This window comes from Musca autumnalis, unplaced genomic scaffold (genome assembly GCF_047663935.1).
Source record: "Musca autumnalis isolate F117 unplaced genomic scaffold, ASM4766393v1 scaffold_4, whole genome shotgun sequence".
NCBI lineage: Eukaryota > Metazoa > Arthropoda > Insecta > Diptera > Muscidae > Musca > Musca autumnalis.
The window spans coordinates 60,715,625-60,740,229 of record NW_027411977.1 but is presented as its reverse complement, the minus strand read 5'-3'; the positions used below and the strand labels follow the sequence as shown (position 1 = coordinate 60,740,229).

General features: G+C 37.8%; 3 protein-coding genes across 3 annotated transcripts; 2 read left to right on the top strand and 1 right to left on the bottom strand.

Moving 5' to 3' along the window:
* The first annotated feature begins 1,602 nt into the window (after positions 1-1,602).
* LOC141401100 (uncharacterized) lies at positions 1,603-2,277 on the top strand. The gene is made up of 2 exons (XM_073980939.1): positions 1,603-1,849; positions 1,917-2,277. The coding sequence occupies exons 1-2, from the start codon at positions 1,725-1,727 to the stop codon at positions 2,086-2,088; spliced, it is 297 nt and encodes a 98-aa protein (XP_073837040.1). The 5' UTR covers positions 1,603-1,724; the 3' UTR covers positions 2,089-2,277.
* Positions 2,051-20,946, top strand: mus312 (mutagen-sensitive 312). Its single transcript, XM_073980935.1, has 8 exons — positions 2,051-2,189; positions 2,308-3,008; positions 4,158-5,435; positions 5,927-6,001; positions 6,063-6,116; positions 10,160-12,678; positions 20,391-20,543; positions 20,607-20,946. Exons 1-8 carry the CDS (start codon positions 2,119-2,121, stop codon positions 20,778-20,780), a joined length of 5,025 nt encoding a protein of 1,674 aa, XP_073837036.1. The 5' UTR covers positions 2,051-2,118; the 3' UTR covers positions 20,781-20,946.
* A 368-nt stretch (positions 20,947-21,314) lies between these two features.
* On the bottom strand, positions 21,315-24,216 carry Rab19 (RAS oncogene family member Rab19). The gene is made up of 3 exons (XM_073980937.1): positions 23,473-24,216; positions 23,328-23,412; positions 21,315-21,953 (listed from the first exon to the last, which is right to left on the bottom strand). Exons 1-3 carry the CDS (start codon positions 23,683-23,685, stop codon positions 21,589-21,591), a joined length of 663 nt encoding a protein of 220 aa, XP_073837038.1. The 5' UTR covers positions 23,686-24,216; the 3' UTR covers positions 21,315-21,588.
* Between the last annotated feature and the right edge of the window lie 389 nt (positions 24,217-24,605).

Genomic DNA, 24,605 nt, shown 5'->3' with positions numbered 1-24,605 from the left:
CAATGTCTATACTGACTTACTACCTCCAATGTCTATACTGACTCACTACCTCCAATGTCAACACATGGTTCCTCAGGAACTACTGACTTACTATTGACATACTAGTTCCATTGTCAGTACTGACTTTCGAATGACACGTTCATACAAAATGTCTATAGGAAATTACATTAGTTGTCTACAGTTTGTCAGTAGTACTGTTGACAACGTCAGTAGTAAGTCAGTTTAGATTCACTATTGACATTTCCTACAGGGTGATTATCATACTAGTTGTCAAAATGCATTATTGTGAATAAAATTACATACAAAAGATAAACAAGCAATTCACAGTAATGCGTTATTGTGAACAAATTTTGACGTTTGGTATGATTTGATGTAAAGGTGTGAACAGAATAAAATACGCCGCTTTTTTCACGCTCAGTTTCATGTCAAAGATTAAAGACCAAGTACTACCTAATTCAAATGCTGCCTAATTAAATTGAATTAGGTAGTACTTTGCCTTTAAGGCCTACGTACATAAGCTGCCTCGCCTGGTTGCCTTGCTTCCTTCTGATAAAAGAATAAAAAAGAAAAGGGCAACCCAGTCGGAAATTTGTTCGGCCTCCTTTATTCTTTTATTTTTATTATGTCAAAAAATGAAGCAGGAAAGCAAGGCAACCAGGCAAGGCATGGTAGAACAAATACAAGGTAAAGTTAATACTACAACAAATACAACTCGAACAACAACCACAAAGGAATTTGTTTTTGTTTGTAACGTTACTGCCAGTTGTATTTGTAAACAAAACAAAGAAATGTCTATAAATTATTGAAATTTAAAAAACTAATAATTTTTCACATTTGGTTGAATATTTTGGAAAACATGAATGAAAATTCGTTACATTTTCAATTTTTATGGTTCCACATCATTCCACTAAATGCATAAATTCTCGCAGAAAGTAGAATTCTTGCAGAAAAGTTTGGGGTCGCTGGAAATTCATAGAAAAAGAAGAAGCTGTTTCAATGTTTTGTTTTAGAAATCAAAGAAGCACATGTTTATTAGGGCCTTATTTTTTTAAATTTTAACATAATACCTCACATATTAACAAACGTTGTATCGCCTCTACAAGCGGGGATTTACTGCGCGGCTTATTGTTCGAACTTGGAGGAGGTTACATATCATTGATATGAAGAAGTCTTTCTGGGATATGTTTTTTTCCGAATGATATATTTTTTTCTCAAAAAATATATGTCCCTAATGTACATCGAAATAGAAATGAATATATAAAATGTCATATGAAATTTGACACTAACACTACAACCCAGTTCAGTCAGCTGGGTATTGCTGCTACCTTTTCTTGTTCTACCATGCAGGCAAGGCAGCTTATGTACGCAGGCCTTTAGTCTTTTACATGAAACTGAGCGTGATAAAGCGGCGAATTTCATTGTGTTTCTACCTTAACACCTTCTTATTCCACCATGATCAAATCATACCAAACGCCAAATTTGGTCACAATAATGTATTATTTTGAATTGCGTGTTTACGATTTTATTCACAATAATGAATCTTGACAACTAGTGTGACCTGTATTATTGTGCCATGATATCAACTCTGTACTGTATGTTTACCTTTTGAACCATCCATTTGAGAAATATTTGCCGGACAAATTCTTTTACCATGGTTTTAGGCATAACAATAATATAATTATATAATAAATTAGAGAAGTTCGGGTTCTGTATAAACTGGAGTAATGGAAAGTATCGATGAGAAATATCGTAAACCAAGACGAACAAAGGGAACACCGTCATATTACTATCGAAACAGATTTGCCGTTGCGGGAATAGTTGTGGGGAGTGTACTTTTTGGTTTGTGGTAGTAAGTTGAAGACATGCATTTCACAACAATCCAATTGTTAATTGTTTAAAATGTCTCTCCTCTACAGTTGTACACCAATATTTCAAGGAGCCTCTGAGAAATTTGCCCGTGAATATTTGACCACTAGTGAAGAAGAAAAGGATCGCAAATTTATGTTTAATCTGAAAGCCAATCCTCGTACCTCAAAGGCTATACAAGAAACCTTGGACGAAAAGAAAAAACTTATATCTGAACGTTAAAAAGTTTGTGAGTTGTCTGCCTCTTATGATATGGATCGTGAAACCCGTAAAGCCAATTTAAAGAAGCTTCAATTGCCGGGAACTGTAAATACAAGGCAACGGTATGCATACAATCTCCATACTTGTAGTACAAAACAACAATAGATGTAGATAATTAAAGTAAAGCCAATAAAAGTTCAAAAAAATTAATTTAGTTGTCTTATCCTTCTTTATTTTAAGTAAAAAACAACAAAGTGCAAGTGCCAAAGATACCGGTACAGCTTCTATTTCAAATTATTTTACCACTCCAGAAAAGTTTAACAAGCAATCGCCTCCAGAAAACAAAGAAGAAAAACAGCCACCTCCACCCTATAATGAAGACCCAACTAGAAAATGTAAAAGTCTGGAGAAAAAGGAAGAAGAAACCTTGGAAAAACCAAAGACCATCCGTTCCAAACGCACCAAATTAGATGAATTTGTTTTTAAAGAACCCCAAGTATTAGCGTCATCAGAGGCAAAGACTGATCATCATTTACAAGATGATGATTTCGTTGTACCCGAAAAGAAAGTTAAAAAGGCACCACAAACTGAAAGTAGCAGTAGTAAAAGCAGCACCCAAAGTAAGGCACCGAAAAAGACATCGAAAAAGAAAAGGCAAACAACAATAAAATCTGCATTTCTTCGTAATGAACAAATGTTTGCTGAAATTGCTGCCCAACACTGTGCTGCAGATAATTTCAATGCAGAGGATATTCAATTGGCTTTAGCTATTTCTCGGTCGGAAGCAGAGAGTAAAGGTATTGTGGTAGCGGCGGATGATGATAATGTTGTTGTTGGTGACATTGTAGCTGTTGCTGAGGTTTCTAATGATGGAGTAAAGAACGCCGAGTCCATCAGACAAAAACTTGCTAAATATGGATTCCGTACTGCCGAAAAAGAAGGTAATTTTTCAGTCTCATACAGGTTATAGTAATTGCAATTGCAGTTTGTAAAGAGAATAAGATTTGTTTTTTTGTAACAGTTCGGTTGTGATCGGATCGAATACAAATTCGTTCGAATTAGTACCAAACTCCTATTGTTTTAGAAAATGTTTGATTGAAAACAAAAATAAATCAAATATTAAAAAAAAACATAAGTTTGGTAGTAATTCGAACGAATTTGTATTCGAATCGTCTTAGTGAAACAGGGTATAAAACTTTCCACCTGAAATTTGTCAGTATAGGCCCACGTCTTCATATAGCCCCCATAGAACGGTACCTCCTGAATTTCGGCATTTTGAAGGTGGTGGCTGTGGTTATACATTTCTCTATTTTTTTGTTATTTGTCTGAAGAGAATTTTAAACAGAAAAAATTTACACACAAACATTTTTGTACCTATTATTGAAATACATATTTGTTGCATAAAATATGTAAAATGCATAAATTTTACATAGGCACATATTTTTTTTTTTTGCATATGCAAAATTTATCCATTTGCATATTTCGTATGTTTCGATTGCACTTTAATCCGAAGCCAAAAATATGCCCAGTCCCAAAATTTGACATGAATCGGACCAAAAATAGGGGTTGCATAAAAGTCCGCTGTCTAACCATAAATAGCTAGCAAGATGTTGATTCATACACCTGGTAATAGTACCATAATGCGTATGAGTATTCCAGTAACGCATACGCAACATTAGGTGGGCATTCAGGTCTCGGAAAATTCGTTTTGCTATTCAAACATCTAAAATTTGGACAATTAGCTTTCTCAAGGTGGATACACGTGCGGTGTTCAGAGGTAATGAAGTCGGGAGGTGTCCAGATGGAGATGAGAATGGAAATATGGCGTGATTTGATAGACCACGATGACACCATGATTATGTCTAGCGAACTGTGGCACACTTCACTAATTCTGGTGCGGACGTACTCATACAACTTTGGTCAATACCTAAGATGAATTTCTGGTATTATTTAGGGGCTCTGTTCATAGGACATTTAGGTACAATCACCCCTGCTATTGTTTTTTGTACATTCAGAGGCTGAAGTTAAGCCGGCTAATAATTTTTATTCGTTATATTAATTTTTTATAAATATTTTATTTTTCATTTTAGATTATAATGCATTTGCCGAGGCATTTATGGCTAAATCGAAAACCCGCACCAAGAAATCTAAATGGGCTAGTAAATTTACAACATTAACACTGCGCGATGAACAGTTACAAAAGAAAAAGTTACAACAACAAATAGACAGCATTCTAAATAAGCAATTTTGTAAGGTAGTTCGAAATCTAGAAGAAGAAGAGGCAAATATATTACCATATAAAATTCAAAGTAGAATACTGAAAACTTGTCAAAAAACAACTCATACGGAGAAAATTGTTCACTACCCCGAAGAAGCGCAGGATATGTTACTTGAAGATTTTTTTGTAACTGAATTATTTTCCATAAGTAAAATAAATGCTGGTCATTTACTACGAAAATGGGAAGCCATACAAGGACGTGACGATTTTACGCCCAAAAAACAAAATCGAAATAGCGAAAAAATGGCAATGAAAATGCATCAAATTTATGCAGATTTAGAGAATTATTATAGTAAAATTAAAAATGCATCGATTGAAGAGGACGACAACAACGAAGACATATTAACTAAGAATCAAGATGAAACCACAGAAGACAATAAGCCAATTGATTATTTTAAAAATTTACGTTATCCAGACGATGAAAAAGAATGCATGCCTAATTCTGGTAGCTCGATAACAAGCTCAATTTATAAACAAATTGTAAATCTTATACCACCGACAAAAAGTTTAGATTTAATGCAAATTTCTGGTGGTTCTACAGACACAAATGCTGCAACAGCAAATACAACTCAAGCGGAACAAGATGTTCTAATGAGTACGCAGAAAACAAAGACTTCCATAAGTGAATGCTCTTCAGCAAATAATGACGTTATGGAGTCTTTGGCAATTGAAAATGACAATGAAGAAACTAAATGTTTAAACTTCACAAAAGTCGTGGAAAATTGTGATATTGAATTACTGTCTAATGTTAAAATCAATCCTGAATCTGCTGAAAAACAACCATTAAAATCTTCATCTAGTAGCAAATGTTTAAACTCTGCTATAGTCCGTGAAAATTGTGATATTGAATATCCAAAGTCAACGGGAAACCAATCAATGACATCTGTATGTGACAATAATGTATCCAAAAAATATGTTCCCATAAATGTTAAAGAGACTACATCCAGTTATACCCCCAATAAACCAGTCCCAAATTCTAGTATAAATTCTACACAAAAGACTAGATCTAATTCACCTGACTTATTTGCCGATTCAGATGTTGAAATGGAAGATGCAGAAGAGGAGGAGACGAATAATGATTTAACTAAAGGTTTGTATATTGTCACCATAAATGCCCGGAGTCGTATCTCCAAAAAAGTCAAAATTAGTTTTTTTGTTTGAATCTAATACATAATGCTCATGAACAATTTTAAGCCGTTAAAAAATAACTTTAGAAAATTACGATCCTATTCAAGAAAAGGCATTTTGGAAAACTGGATAACATTGCAGATTTTGTTGTAAAAACCAAACGCTTCCGCGGTTTTGGTTTCATTACTTACTCCCATTAGTATATGATTGATTATATCCCATATACTCGCCTCATAAGATTAATATTCCATAAAAAAAGGTTTTCGTTTTATAACGTTTTTTGCTTCTCCTGTAAAATTATTATTTTGTTAGTTACGACTTTTGTCATTTATGCTGACGATATGTATTATCCATGTATGTTAGTTACCTATTGTAAACATCATTATTAATTATACAGAGCAATTATGTCTAGTGAAAATCGTATGTATTGTTATTTTATTCATCTTTTCTTAGGTCCTGAATATTTGTGCAGTTTGAGCACTGAAGTGACGAACACAAACGTAATAGAAATATTTTCGAGCGAAGATGGTAAGTTTTACCACAGCTACATTGTATATAAGTTACTATTAATACTTATTTTTTTGTATAGCAAAGGACACTTTATCTTCAGAATCACAGCATTCTAAATCTAGTAGAAATAATGGTAGGTACATAAATAACATATCGTCGGTGCATTCTTAAGTGTTCCATATGCCATTTTTGACTTTTTGAGATATATGTAGGTGGCATCTAGGGTTTTCGCGTATGCTCTTTCTGAATTTTTGGTCAGCGTTTCGGCCCGAAAGTTTCAGTTCTTTTCAGGTATCAAATCAATATTTTAATAACTAACAAATTTAAAAACACATTTCAAAAATCAGAACTTTAATTTTCGATTTATAAGTTATAAATTAATTGAGGCAAAGATGGGAAAATTGCTTTGTCAATTTGTTCCATATGATATACAATATTTTACACTCGTGTCATAAGTGTGGGGGTGTCGTAGGGGATGCAAGATACCAAGGAACGGTCCTTATCATGGCAAAGCCCAGGATTTAACTTGGTCCCTTTTTCATCTCAAGTGGACACTGACCTCCCAGTGGTGTCACCTGGGGAACTGCCTTTAACACCCGTTAAAGGTAGTGAGCTAACATGTGCCGCGTGTTCACCATAAGAACGTAAAAAACTTGGGTTTGGGCGTCGGGTTAGTAACCCTCCCCTAGAAAAAACAGCCTACTATGAAAAAACGAAAGAAAAGAAAAACAAACTCCTTTAAAGTTGACGAACCTCGCAAACGTTTTAAGGACCATGATCTGCGAATCTGCACCTGGAATGTTCGCACTCTTTATAAAGGAGGTGCCGTCTTCGCATTGGCAGACGTACTTGAACAGTACAAGGCCGATATTACTGCCATACAGGAAATACGATGGATTGGGAAAGGCGTCACAACAACACCTAAAGGTGACGCTGCCATGACGTAAAGCATGAGTTTGGTTGCGGATTCGTAGTTAGTCGGAGACTAAAACATCTGGTATCCAGCTTCACCCCAGTGAATGAAAGACTCACTGCAATTCGAATAAAAGCTAAATTCTTCAACATCAGCTTTATTTGCGCTCATGCTCCCTCTGAAGAAAAGGACGAACAGACCAAAGATATATTTTACGAGCGCCCAGGACATTAAAATCATTCTAGGCGATTTTAATGCCAAAATTGGAAAGGAGAATATCTTTGGCCCAACAGTCGGGAAATTCAGTCTCCACAGTGAAACATCTGACAATGGTATGAGGCTGATAGACTTTGCAAAAGACATGGTAGTTAGCAGTACCAGATTTAATCATCTTGATATTCATAAGGGCACCTGGCTGTCTTCCGATCAAAGAACCAGTAATCAAATTGATCATGTTGTGATGAATGGAAGACATTCATCGAGCGTGTTGGATGTACGATCGTTCCGAGGCGCAAACATTGATTCGGACCACTACCTTGTTGCAGCAAAGGTACGTACCCGTCTAAACATTGCAAATATACACAACGCGGAAGTTGGACATCGATAGGCTGCAAACACAACAGATAGCTACAGCATATTCCACTCAACTAGCCCAATTGCTTAGCGCGAACACTCCTTGTCCCGATAACATAACACAATGACAAAATATTGCCCACTCCATGCAAACAGCCGCAAAATCCATACTTGGATTCCAGAGACCTCCACAAACAAATTCATGGTATGACCAGGAGTGTCGTGCTGCTACCGAAGAGAAAAATGCGGCATATAGAGCTACTTTACAATCAGTAGCAACTCGTAGCGCACGAGAGATATCGGGAGAAATGGAGAGAAGAGAAACGTCTTTTCCGCAAGAAAAAGAGAGAAATGGAAAAGCGGGAGTGTGAAAAAATCGAGATGTACAGGAGCCAGAATAAAGTCGGAAAATTCTACCAAAGAGTGAAACATCAAACAGATGGCTTTGGTACAGGCACATCCTCCTGTAGAGACCAGCAAGGTAATCTGGTAACAGATACAGATAGCGTGCTCAGGATATGGAAGGAACATCTCTCCAATCTGCTGGTATCCAATAGTAGCGAAGACGATGATACCACAGATCCAATCCCAGAAGATGGTATAGAATGTATACCGCCCGGCCAAGATGAGGTAAAAACAGCAATCAACCGGCTGAAGATTAATAAAGCAGCAGGAGCCGATGGCTTACCAGCCGAGCTGTTTAAAACCGGAGGCGACGCGCTGATAAGGTGTGTGCATCAGCTAGTTAGCACCATCTGAAAGGAAGAACGCGTACCCGACGATTGGAACCTGAGCATCCTATGTCCCGTCCACAAGAAAGGAGATAATACTGTATGCTCCAACTATAGGGACATAAGTCTTCTCCCTATTGCCTATAAGATAGTTTCAGGGATATTGTGCGAACGACTAAAGCCTATGGTCAACGAGATAATTGGGCCATACCAATGCGGCTTTAGACCTGGCAACTCAACCATTGACCAGATATTTACCCTGCGGCAAATCCTGGAGAAGACCCAAGAGATGCAGATCGATACCTACCAACTTTTTGTCGATTATAAAGCAGCCTTCGACAGTCCTCTCCGATCAAAGTTATTCCATGCAATGTCTGAATTTGGTATCCCCGCAAAGCTCATCCGGCTTTGTAAGATGACTTTAACTGATACCAGGTCCTCAGTTAAAATTGGAAAGAACTATTCCGAAGAATTTTGTACCAAAAGAGGTTTCAGACAAGGAGACAGCCTTTCGTGTGACCTATTCAACATTTTGCTGGAAAAAGTAATACGAGATGCAAATGTCAAAAGAAATGGCACAATTTACACCAATAGCCACATGTTACTTGCTTATGCTGATGACATAGACATCATGGGACGATCAGTAAAGGAAGTAACTGATACCTTTAGGAAGGTCGAAGCAGAATCTGCGAAAGTGGTTCTGGCGGTAAACGGCGAAAAGACCAAATTGATGGTGTCGAGGCGCAAAGCGCCCATAGAGCTCGGACCAACTGTGGAAGTTGGTACCTACAACTTTGAGGTAGTTAAAGACTTCGTCTACCTCGGCACTGCCGTAAACACAACAAACAACATCAGTTGTGAAATAAGAAGAAGAATTGTATTGGCCAACAGATGCTACTATGGTTTAAGTAAGCAATTTAAAAACAAAGCCTCATCTCGTCAAACAGAATAAGGCAGTACTTGGTGTGTTTGAGAGGAAAATTCTTCGAAAGATCTACGGGCCGATTTGCGTTGACGGTGAATATCGACGTCGTATGAACCACGAGCTATATCAGCTATACAAAGACATGAATATAGTCAAACGTATCGAGATGCAACGATTGCGTTGGCTAGGCCATATCGTAAGAATTAGCGATGATGAACCCGCTAAAAAGGCGTATGAATACATGCCACATGGCGGTGTACGCAGAATCGGCAGCCCTAAGCTTTGATGGAGCATACAAGTGGATGAAGAACTGAAAAGGCGCGGTATTCCAAAAAGCGAAGCGAAAAACAGAGAGGAATGGGGATCATTTCTTAGTTCGGTCTATGGAACAAATGTTCTGTAATGGGCCAGCTAAGTAAGTAAGTAAGTCATAAGTGTGGATATGGAACAACTCGACAAAAATTCTATTTTTAAAACTTTCTCTTTAACTTTTATATTACAACAGATATTCCTTCGATTTTTTTGCAAATACATTCTATATACTATTATCAATAACTCAAGTTAATATTCCGGCCGGTTCCAGTATTCGGCCACATTTTATATAAACGTCGATAGATAAGAACACAGTTATTTTTATACTCAAACAGGACCACTTTTAGATAAAATATATTCCCCTCTAGTTGCACAAAAATTAACAAAACAACAAATTAAGTAGCCGACAATAGGAACAACAAATTAAGTGGCCGACTATTGGTACACTTACCCAATATTTTCATCAGTAAGCTCCACCCAGCTGTGAACCCATACTTTAAAATGCGATTTTCTTAAAACCGTAAAATGGCGTATGGAACACTTAAGCATGACACCGACGATATGTTGTACCAAATATTGGTTTTAGACTCCAACTATGATTTCACGACATACGTTTCGGACAATTTGGAGTCGATTTAAAAATCTCTTGAAATTGTTAAATGTTATTTTCTTTTCAAGATTGGAACTATAAATATGATCTCTCTTTTTAATCTCTTTAACAGATTCATTGGGAAAAAGAAAACACGAAGAAGAGGAAAATGTCATTGATTTAACACAAGATGATGTTGAGGAGGATAACGAAACTGATGATGGCAATTTTAATGCCACCATAAATCAAAGCAAATCCATAGCCGAGGTAGACATCTTTGCCGATTCACCATTAAGCGATGAGTTATTTATTGGATTAACAGATATAAACAGCAATTCGGAAACATCAAAATATGTAAATAAGGATGCAAAGGATGACGAGTTTAAATTATCGCTAAGTTTAGGGGAGAAACTTGATGCACACGAAGATTTCTTTAAGTCACCAGAACAAAAAAAGAAACGTACAGATAACAATGATTCGGAATTACAAGTCTCGATTTCAAATGGCATTAATAACATCGAGGATAATGGGGGAAATGAAATTTCACTTTTCTCCACTAAATTCCATGTAGATATCTGTCAAGAAAACAGCAGTATTGATGATGATGCAGCCATCACAGATGTGCCAAACCGAAAGACAAACGAAAAACTAATTAGTAATCAAAGTATAATAAGGTTTCCGGAAACAAGTTTTAATATCTCGGAATCTGGTGAACATTTATCCATAGAACAATGTAAGGACAATGATACATCTCTAAAGAGCAAAGAAGTGAATAAAATTGTTCTGAATTCTCCCTTGAAAAACATTGACATTGTTGAAATTCCGGATGACAATGAGTCGGATGAGGATATGGTCCTCAGGGAAATGGAAATAAATCAAAGTCAAAGATCATTTTTAAATTTTCAAGGATGTAATCAATTGCAAACTTCCTTTCATCGTGAAACAGCCACAGTTAAGGATTATAGCCGAAAATCAGCAACGTTTCTGGGGAATGATACAACATTTCGAGAATTGTATAATAAATATTTGGGTGGGAAAGCTAACAGATCTGAAGAGAAGAAAACTAATGAATCTTTATGCCAGAAAAGCTTTTCTCAAATGCTACCCAAGATAAACACACCACCGGTGATAAACAGAAATAATGAAACAAGATTCAGTATGGATTTGGAAATGACAGTGGAGCACTGTATAACAAATAGAAAATCCTTGTCATTTCAAGCAACATCACCTGAAAAGCCTGCGCAATCAACAAAATCCCAGTCGTTTAGCATGCAAAATCATAGCATAGATTTAACACAAAATGAAGATGATACTAATGATGCCACAGGAGATGACGATGGTGGTGATGATGGCGATGATGAATGTTTGGTACTATCTGATGATGAAATAAACTACTCCATATGGCAGGCAAATAAAACAAATAGATATAAAGATTCAAATGAAAATTCAGAGGATGAAAATCACAAGGATACATCGATAGTTCTGGATATAATTAACAACGACTGTTCATCGCCTCCAGGGCCAAAGGAATTAACACAAACTTCTTACAGTGATTTTGATGAAATACCAAACAGACCAACAGATTTGGAATATAAACTTGAACGTAGCAGATTTGGTATAATGGAAGAATTTTCGGAACCATTTTCGGAATACCCCAATCAAATGTTAAAAGAAGCATCATTTCTTCAAACTCCGGACGAAGTACCCGAGACCATGAAACGTTACAGTCACAGTAAACGAATAAGCCAAAAGTTTACTACATTGTTGAGCAGTGTTGAAAAAGAAGCAGCAACATTTGATGACGATTTTGATGAGTTTGATATGATGGTTTATGAAAATCAAATAACAAAGGCCTCAACATCGTCATCAACTGTGCCACAGGGTTTAGATCAATTATTAACAGCTGAAATAAGTCTTAAAGAGTCTCAAGAAACCTTGAGTAGTAGCGGTAGGAGTAGTCAAAATTCATATCTAAAACAACTACCCACAATCACCTCGTCAACGTCTGCAAATAAATTGAAAAAGGCACAAACATTTAGTACAGCTTCCCATCATCAAGACATAACCTGTAAAACAACATCAGCAACAAAATTCCATAGCTACAAAAGTTCTTCGGACATAACAAAGCCTTCAACTTCCACCAAGACTCCCAACAACAGTTATGATAAACAAATATTAACTATAAATAATAAAACCTACTGCATACGAAGCATGACTGCCGATGAGGTTAAACCAGATTATTCGTTATATACCGAGGCTGAATTACTAAAGGAATTATATAATTATGGCATTAAACCCTTAAAACGCAAACAAGCTGTAAAAATGTTGGAATATATTTATCTTCAAACACATCCCGTGGTTGTTGATGAAACGCCTGCAGATAAAATTATTGAAAATCATTCTAGTTCAACAACAGCGGGAAAATCGTCAATCTCATCTATTTCCAGTATTAATAATAATGGAAGACCCAAGAAGACACCACTGCCTGCCCAAAAAGAGCCAACCGAAATATCAGACAACTTTATACCAGATTTGGGCAATAAATTCAGACTCAATGATGGTCTTGGTTTAGATATGACCCAATATTCACATGATCTGAAATCAGAACTTTTTGATGAAAACTATATTCTGCAGACGAATGTTACAAAAAAGGTAAGTCAGTTACTTAACTTTTAATCTTGGCAACATGTATCTAGCGTGATTGCGGGATGGCTTCTTGTACATTCGTTGAGGCTTTTTTTGCAATTTATATCAAATGATTCTGACCAAAATAGTGATAACCTAGCGATTGATTGTAGTTTGCTCTATTTGTGTAAGCAACAACTTTGGTCACTGAAGGAATTTATCATGACTTAGCTGACACAGCCTTCGTTTGCACGAACCTATCTAAGAGTTTTTTTATATTTAGACAGATGAACTTTCTTACTCTTACTTACTTACTTAGCTGGCCTTTTACAGAACATTTGTTCCATAAGCCGAACTAAGAAAAAAATCTCCAATCCTCCCTGTTTGCTGCTGTATTTTCCCAATCTGGGATATGCAGCTTTGTGATATCTCGTTTCACTTGTTCGCTCCAACGAAGCTTTGGCCTTCCAGATCTGCGAGAACCTCCATGCGGCCCGTATTTATACGCCTTTTTAGCGGGTTCATCATCACTCATTCTTATAACATGGCCTAGCCATCGCAATCGTTGTATCTCGATTCGTTCAACTATATTGATGTCATTGTATAGTTGATACAGCTCGATGTTCATACGACGCCGATATTCGCCGTCAACACAGATTGGCCCGTAGATCTTTCGAAGAATTTTTCTCTCAAACACACAAAGCACTGCCTTATCTGCTTGAGCAAGTACCCATGCTTCGGAACCATACATTAGCACGGGTAGTATCAGTGTTTTGTACAGTGTTATTTTTGTTTGACGAGAGGTGGCTTTATTCCTAAACTGCTTACTCAGCCCAAAGTAGCATCTGTTAGCCAACACTATTCTTCTTCGTATTTCACAACTGATGTTATTTGTTGTGTTTATGGCGGTGCCGAGGTGGACGAAGTCCTTTACTACCTCAAAATTATAGGTACCAACATTCACAGATGGTGCGGTGTTTATGGACATATTACGCGTCGATACCATCAACTTGGTTTTTACGCCGTTTACTGCCAGACCAACTTTAGCAGATTCTCTTTCGACTTTTGCAAAGGTGTCAGTTACTTCCTTTACCGATCGACCCATGATGTCAATGTCGTCGGCATAAGCCAGTAACATGTGGCTGTTCGTGTATATCGTTCCATTTCTTTTGACCTTCGCGTCTCGTATGACCTTTTCCAGTAGGATGTTAAATAGATCACACGACAGGCCGTCTCCTTGTCTGAAACCTCTGTTGGTAGTAAACTCTTCGGAGAGGTTCTTTCCAATTTTAACTGAGGATCTCGTCTCAGTTAATGTCATTCTACAAAGTCGAATGAGCTTTGCAGGAATACCAAAATCAGACATGGCTTGGAACACCTTTGAACGTATAGGGCTGTCGAATGCTGCTTTATAATCGACGAAAAGATGGAAGGTGTCGATCTGCATTTCTTGGGTCTTTTCCAGGATTTGTCTCAAGGTAAATATCTGGTCAATGGTGGATTTGCCAGGTCTAAAGCCGCACTGATAGGGTCCAATAATTTCATTGACCATAGGCTTTAGTCTCTCACACAATATGCCAGATACTATCTTATATGCAATAGGGAGCAGACTTATGCCCCTATAATTGGAGCAGACAGTCTTATCACCCTTCTTGTGGACTGGACATAGGATGCTCACGTTCCAGTCGTCGGGTACGCGTTCTTCCTGCCAGATGGTGCCAACTAGCTGATGCATACACCTTATCAGCGTGTCGCCTCCGGTTTTGAACAGCTCGGCTGGTAGGCCATCTGCTCCTGCCGCCTTATTATTCTTCAGCCGGTTTATTGCTGTCCTTACCTCATCTTGGCTGGGCGGTATACATTCAATACCATCATCTGGGATTGGATCTGTGGTATCTTCGCCGTCTTCACTGCTATCGGATACCGACAGTTTGGAAAAATGTTCTTTCCATATCCTGAGCACACTATCTGTATCAGTTACCAAATTACCTTGTTGATCTCTACAGGAGGATATTCCTGTACCAAAGCCATCAGTTTGATGCTTCACTCTTTGGTAGAATTTTCGGACTTCGTTCTGTCTCCTGTACATCTCCATTTGTTCACACTCCCTCTTTTCCATTTCTCTCTTTTTCCTGCGGAAAAGACGTTTCTCCTCCCTCCTTTTCTCCCGATACCTCTCTCGTGCGCTACGCGTTGCTACTGATTGTAAAGTAGCCCTATATGCCGCATTTTTTTCTTCGGTAGCAACACGGCACTCCTGGTCATACCACGGATTCTTTGGTGGAGGTCTCTGGTATCCAAGTACTGATTTTGCGGCTGTTTGCATGGAGTGGGCAATATTTTGCCATTGTGCTGATATGTTATCGGGACGAGAAGCGCTATCATTAAGCAATTGGGTCAGTTGAGTGGAATATGCTGTGGCTATCTGTTGTGTTTGCAGCTTGGCGATGTCCAACTTTCGTGTTGTGTCTGTCCGTGCTTTATTTGCAACGTTTAGACGGGTACGTACCTTTGCTGCAACGAGGTAATGGTCCGAATCTATGTTTGCTCCTCGGAACGATCGTACATCCAACACGCTCGATGAATGTCTTCCATCTATCACAACGTGATCAATTTGATTTATTGTTCTTTGGTCTGGAGACAGCCAAGTGCCCTTATGAATATCGAGATGCTTAAATCTGGTACTGCTAACTACCATGTTTTTTGCCGCTGCGAAGTCTATCAGCCTCATTCCATTGTCTGATGTTTCACTATGTAGACTGAATTTCCCAACTGTTTGTCCAAAGATATTCTCCTTTCCAATTTTGGCATTAAAATCGCCTAGAACAATTTTAATGTCATGGGCAGGACAACGGTCATATGTTTCTTCTAAGCTCTCGTAGAATATATCTTTGGTCTGTTCGTCCTTGTCTTCGGTTGGGGCATGAGCGCAGATAAAGCTGATGTTGAAGAATTTTGCTTTAAATCGAATTGTAGCAAGTCTTTCATTCACTGGGGTGAAGCTGGAGACCAGATGTTTTAACCTCCGACCAACTACAAAACCGCAACCAAACTCATGCTTTGTGTCATGGCAGCTATAATACAGTGCGTCTTCTTTAGGTGTTGTTGTGACATCTTTCCCAGTCCATTGTATTTCCTGTATGGCAGTAATATCAGCTTTGTACCTTACAAGTACGTCTGCCAATGCGAAGACTGCACCTTCTCTATAAAGAGTGCGAACATTCCAGGTGCAGATTCGCAGATCATGGTCCTTAAAACGTTTGCGGGGTTCGTCAACTTTAGAGGGGTTTGTTTTTCTTTTCTTTCGTTTTTTCATAGTAGGCTGTTTTTTTTTTTAGGGGAGGGTTACTAACCCGACGCCCAAACCCAAGTTTTTAACGTTCTTATGGGTGAACGCGCGGCACATGTTAGCTCACTACCTTTAACGGGTGTTAAAGGCAGTTCCCCAGGTGACACCACGGGGAGGTCAGTGTCCACTTTAGATGAAAGAGGGACCAAGATAAATCCTGGGCTTTGCCATGTTAAAACCGGCCAGGACCGTTCCTTGGTATCTTCCATCCCCTACGTCACCCTTTTCTACTCTAATTTACTTACTCTAATTTGCATAAATTGATTCGGTTAGACTTGTTGCTGAGGCGTTTGAAGCCTTCGCTCAAACTCTGCATCTCGTAATGTTTTGTACAAATTTAGATCAAGTTCGAAAATCGGCGGTGTAGGGGGAAACTTTGGCAGAACAATTAGAAATTTGTTAAAATGGTGCGCACGATAACTCTTCCAGACATATATTAGGTTCGAATATTCGATTTGGCTTAAATCTAGTATCATGATGGGCTGTACAGGACAAGACCTTCTGGTACTTCCCTCACAAAAGTTCAAAAATTTTGTTTAAAGCTTTCTAAGGGCTGTTCGAGGATTATTTAAATATTTTCATCGAAGAAAGTCCTTCTGATTCTGATTACAATGATTTTTTTCGTGGGTAAGTCCATGCTTTCTGACATAAGGACACAAAAGGTCTAAAAATCCTACGGTGACCAACTAAAATTAGATCCAGTTGCAGTATGTCTGAAATTTCTTTAAGTATCTCCTCCGTTAAAGTTCAACACGTTTACGCTTCAGATATCTGCCCAAATTTTCTGATGTTCGAATAGCAGTAATGAGGCATCTCGCCATATACCTTCGTGTCGAGTAACTAAATGAGCGTGGTGAGCTTCTTCATGCCAACCCCAGTGAGCCCAGAGTTAGTGAGCTGACACTGGAAGTTAACACTGTCTAAATCATCTGAAGGTTGCAACATTGGAGCCGGAATAAGTGAATTGTGGTTAAGTCACTCTCAAACTCTGGGAAGATAGGATAGGGAAGATAGGGCAAATCCGATGAGATGGGCAAGTTATTTTAATTGACAGGTTGTCGAACGCCCCCTGTGTGGACAGGTGGAAAAGAAGAGTACTATGTCGCATTAGATATCTTCCTGCCGAGGATGAATCACTACAATTTACAATGGATGGCATTGCGAATGTCATAAGGAATGTTAAATCTTCCAAAGCGTTGGGTCATGATGGAATATCTATGGTAATGCTGAAACAGCTGGATGGCCGGGGGTCGAGTATATCACCAAAGTTCTCAACTCTAGCAAATCACCTCGTTCCCGAAGTTTGTAATGGGTAGGAAGGTCCCGCCAGGAAAGTTGATTCGTACAGACAGATTTCGCTTTTGTTGCCCGCAAAAAAATTCTTGAGGCAAGAAGTCCAAGCGCCGTAGGGTGAAACAGGAAGTTCGGTAAGGTGGGGTGAAATTTCCAGAACTGTTTCACATCTACATGTGCATTCCACACCTACCGGGCGGAATTGAGATCTTAACGTATGTGTAATGTTATTTGACCCAAGATTTTAGGAGTCACATTTGACAAAATTGGGGTTATTCTGAACGAACATTCCCCGTGAGTTTTTCGACTTCCTTCCTTAAGTTGGAACGGCGTAAAGACAAAAACCCACGGGGAATTTTCGTTCAGAATAACCCCCTATGTTTACGTCGTCCCCGACTAAATGAGTTGTAGGAACCAGGTCCTGAAGTCCCTAGCCGGCAGCACTTGGGGTACACGTAAAGAAATATTGTTAACCACATGTAACGCAATAGGTCGGTGTGCGGTAGGGTATGCAGCGCCATTGTGGTCCGCAAATATAAGCGTAACTTGATGGAACAATATTCAAACTTATCAGAATGCCCCCTTAAAAAGAAAAAAATAGTTAAAAATAGAAATAGAAAAATGTTAAAACAAATATCTAGAATACACCTACCACGCAATTGGGGTTGTTTTTTTTGTTCTTTGACTTTTTCTTTGATATTAATTCCTGCTTAAGGTTTTTTCTCCATATAGGAATGTATATTTTTAAGTGAGAATTTAAGGTTTCTCTTTCTATTTTAAAGGGGCGTGCAATGTTTTTTATGGGAATTCCAAAATACTCTACGCTGTGAATTAGTGCCTTTCTAAGGTTATCTATAGAGTATGTTGCTGGCTCCTTATTAAATTTCATTGTTATGTTTCATTGCCTTTCTCTTAGCCTTTATCGTAGAGGTGCTACAAATGGAGTACCTTCTCCCTAGTGGATGTGCTGGCACTTGCACTTTCCTCAATAGGTCAGCTAATGATACCTTAAACCTTTTTGCAGCCTCTGTAGGCGATCTGCCGAAGGCACATGCGTTGACTGCACCATCAGTTGTGTAACTATTAGCAGGGTTTTCTGGAACAACGTTGCAGCCACCAGGGTTCTCTGCAACAACGTAGCAGCCACCAGGGTTCTCTGCAACAACGTAGCAGCCACCAGGGTTCTCTGCAACAACGTTGCAGCCACCTTGGCTTTCAACATCATCGTTGCTGTCATGTGCATTTTCAACATAATTGACATAATTGCTGGCATCAGGATTGTCAATATCCATGTTGCTGTCCTCTGGATTTGCCACATCCATGTTGCTGCCGTCATGGTTTCCAACATCATTGTTGCTGCCATCTGCATTCTCAGCATCGTTGTTACAGCTGCTAAATTAGATTGTAGTTAGATGTGAAATGATCGATTTTATATGATTCATGTGAAAGTATCGATAGCTATCAAATATAATCGCTAATTTGTCATCATTAAATTGACAATTAACATTCGCGGGAATCATTTTGCAGAAGTACTTCACACAAATTCAAAGTTGACAATTTGTATACATCAAAATGGATAAGAGGCGCATATGTTACAATTTGTCGATGGGAATCACCCAAAGGCAATTTAACGTGGATAAAACTAAAGTATTGGCGATCAAAGCATTGATGTCGAGGGAAACATACCAAATTGAGCAGCGGCTTTTAAATTTTGCAACACCCGCCATTGGATTCGTTGAGTCACGTGCCAAATGGGTTTCCTTGAAAGCACTGCAACAAAAGTTGCTGCATTGTTGCATAACATGCCCGAAGAAGATAAGCAGTGCGTCCTTTGACGCTATGAACGTTCGCGATGATTCGATAAAATCACAATACTTGTTTGTTTTATCCGGACTGCATGGCAAGTGGAGCGTTCTGGTCGGTACATTAGCCCGGGAAAGATACACGACAGTCGATTTATGGGCATGTCTTCAGTGAAGCATGTACATGAGTAGGCAAAGATTCTTCCAGTACAGCAAAACAATGGCATGCTCTCGTTGTAGTATCTGCTCGGGGGTGAGAGTTATCCTAATCACCATATGGTGAACTCCTCATATAGGTGATCCACACTAAACTTTTGAAAACATCCCGCTGTAACTATTTCGGGATGTTTGTTAATTTCTTCATTATGTGTCGCTGGGGGGATAATGTAAGATTGCGATACCGGAATTCTTAGCACTTAAGTCGTAGATGTGAAGTGGAACGGCCAGCGGCTTCCAACCCAGCTTCATATCCTGCTACAACCTGGCACAGTCATTGAGCAGTTTCGAAATATAAATACATACTTTAATTGGTGTAACCCATGATGTCAGAAATCAGCATTAAATACTCGACTCTATCGAACCCTTTGAACGGGTCAAGAGATGCCACAATGATACGTTTTGACGGCCGCCGCTGATGTATACCATTCGCAATCTTTATTGTAAACTCCTGCAAAGGTATCGAGCGATAGAATTCTAGATTGGTAGCGGATTTATCAGATTTCAGGATCGGAATAACCTGGGCAACCTCTAGAACTTTAGTCACGGAGCTCAAGCCGATTGCACAAAGCTTCTTTAACATTGGCATTAAGATGCCATCTGGGCCAAGGGCTTTAAATGGGTGGATTTGGAGGTACAGTATAGTCTCGATAATCCGGACAATGCAGTAATCCGACACTAAATTTTCCAGATTATCGAAATTTTTCTACTCCATAATCGAAACATCACTTTTTTACATTTTGAGATTCCTGTATCTTCTGATGTAAGACTGACTATGTATTGCTCTAGGGGATTAAGTCGGGTGGTCTGCTCTGAATACGACAAAAGGGAGATGTGTTGGTATAAGGGAAGCCATCGTAGTTGTTGCAACTGTAGCATGGATTCAAACGATGCTGCAATATAACCTTGAGTCCTTGATCAGAACATCACATATGTGGATATTCAATGTCCATGTTATAACATTTTATGGGGGTCTGTGTTCGATTTCCAGGCCAGACAACATCAACAACTTTCTCACTTCAACTGCGTCTTTCCTCTTTCATTTCAATGTTATACAACATTTTTACTTATTTTTTTAGACTCCTCGACCTTTGCTGCCATTCCACATTGCATGGTATAATTTGGTTTGTTCAAATCGTAAGCTACATGAAAGTATACTGATGTATGAACCAATCGATTTGCAGGAAATATATTTGTTTTTAAAAGGTTTGGGGTATCGCTATGATCCAAAGGTAAGGTATACCAACGCCACTTCGAATAACAATTTCAATAAATTGCAATTTTTTTTTAATTAGGATCTCAAACAGTTTTTCGATCAACGTTGCATTATATTTCGTTATGATCTTGCAACTGCTGCTGGTGGTGGTGGTAGTAATAACAATGTCAATAAGGAAAAAGCCAAGAATCGTCATGTGCGAAAGAAGAACAAATCGAGCAATAAACAAAGTAGTAATATAAATATTTCTTAGTAAGGCGCTAGTTAATAAGAGTGTAAATAATCACATTTAACAGAAGATTTTATTTGTAATTAATTTCTAAGTTGCCTGCTTTGTAATACTTCAATTTTTTACTTAAGTAATTATTGTGATGTAATGCCTTGATCAAATAAAGGTTTAATATTTTTATAAATATAAATGTGGGGTTTTTTTCTTAAATGGGAGCATGTTGTACTTACGTTGTGGTAAAGAATGGATGCCAATAAAAATTCATTATTTTTTTTCTTTTCAACCTTTTTCAAAAAAACATGTTAAAACTTTTTATTAACAATTCGTTGGTTAAAATTTGTCTTCCTTTTGGGGTTTCTTTTGTTAATAAAGAAAAGGACGTGTTTTTACTATTATTTATGGAATATACATATGAAAATAAAACATAGAACTAATAAATTAGCTGCAAAGGTTGTTAATTGACTTCTGTTGTCAAGAGACAGAGATTGTGGTGGCGTTTGAGTGTATGTGATGTTCACAAAACCGAATGTGTCGATAGACTTAAATACAAATACCATATAACATTTGTACCATTGTTATTATAAAAAAAAAACAGAAACAAAAACGAAAATTTAAATAAAACCTATAATAAATTAATAATTAATTCATTACTACCATAAAATAAATAAATCACAATTTAAAATATGTATATGGATGGTCGAATAAGTATGTCTAAATAAACAAAGGTGGGTTACCCTGAACGAAAATTCCGCGCGAGTTTTCGCTTTCCGCCGTTTCAACGAGCGAGCGAGTTTACGTTCAGAAAAACCTCCAAAATGTATCTTTGTCACTTTTACGTTAAACTACACGAACTACTACACTGATTAAGGGGTTTACTTTGTCCTAGTTTAATGGCATCTTCATCATTTTCCACCTGGGTTATGCTGGTATCTATACGTCGTTTCAGTTCCGTTGCTAACGCCACAAAAGCATCATCCACATTACGATTCTCTTTAGCGGATGTTTCCAGAACATAAAGAACCTCTGGTATGTATTGACACATTTGTTGTGCCTCTTCAAATTCAACTTCACGTTCATTTTCTAAATCACATTTGTTACCAACAACAATTAGCAGCACACTTGAGGTGGTGTATCGTCGCACTTCTTCAATCCATTTTTGCAGGTTGGCAAATGAATTGCGATTAGTTATATCATAAACTGAAAATAAAAAGGGCAATTATGAGAAAACGAAACTTAATGAGAAAAGAAACTTAAAACAACGTAAGAAAGAAAACAACTTTGGTTGAACTTGTTTACGAAAACAGTATATCCTTGTAATCAGAACCACAACGATTAACTTTGATAAAAATTTCAAAACAATACACGAACAGGGTTTAAAATGCACATAAGCAAAATTGTTTATCTTTTATGAAGGAGGTACCTTAAAGAATGGTAAAAATGTACGTCGTGCAAAGTTTTGGTAAAATCCGCTACTCAATTCATAAGAATTCATGCTCATCAAACATTTTAGTTGGTACTGCCAAGAATTTTTGTTAGCTTTTGGGGGTCGTTACATTTGATAATCGAACCTGACCTATCTGTTGTTCAAATACCCGAAGTGAAACTGCAACAACGTGGCAAGGAATAGCTTTGTTGTTACAACCCATCGAAGTAGACATATTACTAGGCCTAGAGATAGAACCAGAGCCACATTAACAAACAAAAGTTCAAATTAAACAAAAATTTAGTAGGGGTAGTAGTAGGAAATCGAACATACATACACACTAGGCCGGGGCGATTTGAAAACCTTAATGAGCCCTTCGCGTTTCTGATTCCTGGGATTGAACTGAGCAAAAAAGTCTACTAGACCATAGGTCTACCTCGAAAATCAAGCCTCCCGATTTTAACTTTCAGTTTTTTATCCACGTTTTTTTTGAACATTTGAACATATAACGGCCAAACCATTGAGATTTTCGATCCAATACAAAGACAAAAATTGTAGCCAAGACAGCGATTAAGAACTCTCGAATACATCGCAAAAGCATTGGAACGCTCCTTTAGGCAGTTTTGGCCTTGAGAAGGTGCAAACTTTTCGGAAAATGTCGATATATGACACTGTGCTACAAAAGTTGACCAGAAATATATTCAAGCGTTCTGATGCAGACATAAACCACTATAACTTAGCCATTTGTGAGCCGTTATATGCTAAAATGTCCAAAAAACGTGGGTAAAAAAACTGAAAGTCAAAATCGGGAGGCTCGATTTTCGCGGTAGACCTATGGTCTAGTAGACTTTTTTGCTCAGTTCAATCCCAGGAATCAGAAACGCGAAGGGCTCAATAAGGTTTTTTCCTTCCATACAAATCGCCCCGCCATAATACACACACATAAATTAATACCAAGCCCAATAAAATGTAGCTTTTATCAAATTAACAAAAAATATAACACTTTCAAAAAATACAATCATGAATCATTTACCCTAAAAAAGTTAATCCCCAGAAGACAATCATCTACATTTCAACTACGCTGTATGAAGCCAAGTACACTGAACAAATGGGCGTTGAAAAACAAACCAGCAACAAAAAATACTTACCAATGATAACACCATTAGCCGAACGATAATAACTTTGCGTTATTGTGCGAAAACGCTCCTGTCCCGCAGTATCCCATATTTGTAACTAAAAACAAGACATCAGTTTTAATGAACCCCAACTAAATGCAAGTACTAAAACACTTACCTTAACTAATTTACCTTCCAAACTTATTGTTTTCATTGAAAAATCCACACCTATAGTATTTCCCTGACGTTCCATAAAATTGCCAGTCTTAAATCGTTCAACTATGCAGGTTTTGCCCGTTCCAGCATCACCAATGAGAACGACTTTGAAAAGAAAGTCAAAACTTTCTTCACTTGGTAGAGCCATTAGTGTTTGAGGATTTCTAGCTGTCATTTCTTTGTTGCTATTTTGTTCTAGGGGACGGAGGTTTGTGGTAAATGGCAATGAATGAATGTGATGAATGTGTGATATCACTTTTGTATGGATTCACAAAGTTAACAACAAACAATCAATCAAAATGTGGGTGTAGTTTGTAGTTGCACCTTTCCATTGACTTATTAGATTTTTAAAATATTCAAAATATTCTGTGTCATCAGGATGGAATGTTTTTTCCTGAAAGATTAGGATATTGTTTTGATGAATTCAATGGTGTTGTCCATAAACTTCCGAAAATGGGTTTGCTAGTTTGTCTGTTCCTTGTTATATTTCAATGACACAAGGTTATGGCTTTATATCCGGCACATATGTTGAAGCATTTGAATAGAATTTAATCCTTGCTTTGTGATATTTCCTTCCTATTTATTGAGTAACAAAGTAAAAAAAACTTGCAAACCTTGCACTTGGTCTTTGAAATTGCGTAGAAAAAAAAACAAAATTTGTTTTCTTCAGTGTTGCCAGATTATAAGAACAGCTGTTCGAACGAACAGAGTTATTCGCAACGTGTGGTGTACATGGTTACAGAGTCTTTCAATTATAAACTTGACTAAATCATAGCACAGACTTAAACCACCTGCTGTCATGATTAGTCCCGGGCCACACTAGCATAATTTCACTGAAATTTTAACATGAAATTATGAGTCTAGATTGAGTTCCATAGTAAAGTAAAATCTTGAAATTGCTGTAATGGGGAATTCGGCCTAAGAACACATAATTTCATGAAATTTACTCTAGTGTAGACCGGGACTTAAGAAGCTTAGTCCCGGTCTACACTATCGTAAATTTCATTAACAAATTTCATGAAATTAGGCGTACTTAAATCGAATTCCCCCACTACATCAATTTTATGATTTTACTCGACTATGGAACTCGATCTA